The sequence below is a fragment of the Pteropus alecto genome, unplaced genomic scaffold, assembly GCF_000325575.1.
Source record: "Pteropus alecto unplaced genomic scaffold, ASM32557v1 scaffold78, whole genome shotgun sequence".
NCBI classification, from domain to species: Eukaryota; Metazoa; Chordata; class Mammalia; order Chiroptera; family Pteropodidae; genus Pteropus; species Pteropus alecto.
Window position 1 is genome coordinate 14,295,372 of NW_006443124.1, and position 3,479 is coordinate 14,298,850.

The 3,479-nt window shown below is 56.4% G+C and overlaps 1 protein-coding gene across 3 annotated transcripts in view; it reads left to right on the top strand.

Moving 5' to 3' along the window:
- FGFR4 (fibroblast growth factor receptor 4) overlaps window positions 1–3,479 on the top strand; it is a 10,122-nt gene continuing 6,643 nt past the window's right edge. For 2 of the 3 annotated variants that reach the window (XM_025040709.1, XM_025040710.1), the window contains exons 1-4: window positions 1–346; window positions 2,225–2,363; window positions 3,016–3,279; window positions 3,369–3,449. In XM_025040709.1, the coding sequence (XP_024896477.1) occupies window positions 323–346; window positions 2,225–2,363; window positions 3,016–3,279; window positions 3,369–3,449 (508 nt within the window). In that variant the 5' untranslated portion in view covers window positions 1–322. Of the gene's footprint in view, window positions 347–2,224; window positions 2,364–3,015; window positions 3,280–3,368; window positions 3,450–3,479 lie in introns of those variants that run through there. The other variant, XM_015598191.2, reaches the window with a different exon arrangement.

Below are 3,479 nucleotides of genomic sequence, written 5' to 3' on the forward strand. Positions count from 1 at the left end.
GGGGCGAGCGGCTGCGGGACTCTGGAGCTGCCCCCTCCCAATACTGGGGACCTGGGCGTCCGCTGGGCAGAGAGGTGGAGGGGACGGTAAATCAGTAACCCGCAACGCACACAGGGCCTTTTGTCCCGCTCCGTCCAAAGAGCACCCTGGCCGGGAGCTGGTTACTCATTGTCCACCCGGGCAGGGGCGGGCAGGCTGTCTCTGCAGCTCCCCCTGGAGACCCGCCGGCTCGCACCTCCCCCAAGGTGGCCGGGTAGGGGTGGAGAAGGAAGAGCGCGCCAGTCCTTTAACTGCTTGGACCGTCTGCGAGCCTCGAGTGGACATGAGAAAGCTGAGGTTCCCAGAGGTGCGGTCATTTGCCCAGAGTGCCCCTGCGCTTGAGTGCAGGAGCCTGGAGGGGAACCCAGGACTGCCTGGTGCCAGAGTCAGGTCCTTTGGCCCCATGTCCGCGCGTGACCCGACTAAGGGCCCTAAGGTGCTGAGGTCAGGGTAGCCTGGGTGTGGGAATAATATCCCGTGGCCGTGCCACCCCACTCTCAACCGGAGCTGCGGACCCAAGAGAGCTGTCCTCCCTGCAGAGGGGTGGGTGGGGGGATTTTATAGAGGAGGGGCCACAGAAGCTGGGAGTGGATGCAGAGACAGTAGCATCAGAGCCAGGTGGAGAAGAGAATGGGGGCACAGAGGTGTGGGCAGGAGAGAAAACGTGTCCAGTTTTGAAAACCAGTGTCTTTAGTGCTGAAGGAAGGGGCAGACGGCAACCAAAGATTGGGAGGGAGGCCTAGGATGCTGGACAGTGTGGGCTGGATCCTGCTGGACACAGAGAGCCGTTAAAGGGCCTGTAAGCTGGCAGGGAGGGTGTGATATGGTGGACTTGTAATTTTTAAAGCCCTGCTGCAGAGTGGAGTCTGGAGAGCACAGGGAGATGTTTGCAAAGGCTCAAGCAATAGATGACGATGGCCTGCCCTGGGTCCCGGCAGGGGAGATGGGATGGACTGGAGAGGGATTGAGAAGGCAGAATGGACTAGAAGTTGGGAAGGGGCAGGGAGAGTGGATGGACAGAGGTGATGCTTCAGCTGCAGGGGCAACCCAAGGAAGGAGCAGTAGTTTGATGGAGGAGATAATGGCTTTGGCCAGGACAAGCTAAGTGCTCCCTGCCTCAGAGCTAGAGGTGGACAAAGGGCAGTGGCTGAGGAGAAGGGGGTGTTATAGGCTTCCCAGGTAGATCCAGAGATGCCAGTAGCCTGGGGACTACACTGGTCACCCTCTTCCCCTGCCCCAGCTGATGCTTGGGTTTGATGTTCCTTTTGGGCGATGGAGACATCCTTGGTGGTATTTGGAGGAGGGTAACCAGATGGGATCGGTGTGTACATCACACCTGACAGGAATAGTGCCAGAACTGGAGATGACAGGCTGAAGGCAGACCCAGGGTGAGAGTGATGGGAAGGGAAGGGGGAGAACATGCCAATATTCTGTGTACCCAGCCCCTACATACATTTTTCTTTCCTCTTTAAAGCAGTCCTGTGAGAACAGTGGTCCAGACAGGGCCAGGAACTTGCAAGTTAGTCAGAGCCAGGATTTAAACTTGGTTCTGTCAGACACTAGAGTCTACATTCTTTACAAGAGCCAGTGCTGCCTCAAATGGAGTTGTGGGGACACACAGCTGAGGTATCCCCAGGCTACAATTCTGGTTCAGAATGAGGAAGAACTGCTGGCTATGGGGTGTGCTGCCTTGTTAGCAGTGAGCACTCTGCCACTGCAGGTATCCAAACCTGGTCATGGAAATGTCAGCAATGCAATAAGGAGTGGGAGTCAGATCAGATACCATCCAGATGCTAAAATTTGGCCTTGTATTTTATTTCAGATTTTTTTTTTTTTTTTGCTCTTCAGCAATAAATTCATTTATTCAGCAAAAAAAATAAATAAATTATGTGTGCTGAGAGTGAGCAGAAGATATGTCTCCATTCTCTGCTTGCTTCCAAGGAAAGAATCCCCAAACTGCCCTTTCTGTGAACTTGTGCCAGGGTCTCAGCAGGACCCTTGGGGAGCAGGAAGCCCGCCTGCCCCCCTGCACAACCTACTTCCAGTCTGCCCTGCTGCTCCCTGGCGGGGGGCCTTGGACAAGTGGCCAGCCATTTCCTGTCTCAGTTTCCTCACCAGCAAAATAGAGGAACAGCACCAGCCAAGGTGCATATGAACCAGGGGATCCTCTCCTTTCCTGTTTCAGAAAGGCCGACGGAAAGCCCAGCTAGGTCCCGTGAGTAGCGGGAAGGAGATGCAGCTGCTGTTGGCCCTGTTGGGGGTCCTGCTGAGTGCGCCCTGGGCTCCAGCTTTGTCCTTTGAGGCCTCTGAGGAAATGGAGCTGGGTATGACCTCTGAGGTGGGAAAGGGTGGCAGGGGTGGGAAGAGTGGGCACCAGGAGGGGACTGCTGGCTGAGCAAAGCTGGAGAGGATCCTGGCCCAAGCCCTGAGGAGGTGGCAGCAGGGCAGGGCCCAACCATTGAGACTCAGTGTCTGGCTCCCAGCAAGCATCCACCTATCTCTGTGTCCACACGAGAGGACTGGCCTTGCAGGGCCCAGGGCCCTGAGCTGGGCTGCAGAGCTGGTGGTGAGCCTCTTGGCTGTGTGTGCGTGAGCGTGTGTATGTTCTTTGTACTGTGTGTGGCTTGGGAAGACCAAGCAGTGGTGTATGCACTGTGAGAGCAATGTGCCCCAGAGTGTGCCATGTAACCTGTATGTGACACCTATAGCATGTGCTGTGTATGTATGTGTGTCTTGGACAATGGCACGTCCAGTCCAGCATGTGTGCCACGTACCATGTGTGTGATGTGCACCAGAGAGTGGCCTTTGCCCTGCATGTAGTATCTGTTGCATGTGGTTTTGTGTATGTCGAGGAGCAGCAGGTGTCTGGCATGTGTCTGAGGTGCTTGTGCTCTGAGTGCGTAGCATGTTCTCTGTATGTGGGGGGCTGCCTCATTAGGGCTGCAGGGCTCACTGACCTCTGCCCTTGGCCCACAGAGTCCTGCTTGGCCCCCAGTCCGGAGCGGCAGGAGCAAGAGCTGACAGTGACCCTTGGACAGCCTGTGCAGTTATGCTGTGGGCGGGCTGAGCGTGGTGGCCACTGGTACAAAGAGGGTAGTCGCCTGGCACCTGCTGGCCGGGTACGAGGCTGGAGGGGCCGCTTGGAGATCGCCAGCTTTCTACCCGAGGACACTGGCCACTATCTCTGCCTAGCCCGAGGCTCCATGCTTGTCCTACATAATGTCACCTTGGTCGTAGATGGTAAGGGGGTCTGGCAGGGGCTGAGAGGTACCTGGGGAGAGACTCTCTCTGTCCTAGACCTCAAACACTTCCCTCTGTCCCCGACATAGACTCCTTGACCTCCACCAATGGCGATGAGGACCCCAAGGCACATGACGGCCCTTCGAATAGACACATTTTCCCACAGCACGGTCAGTACAAGTCCTCAAGGACTCATTTCC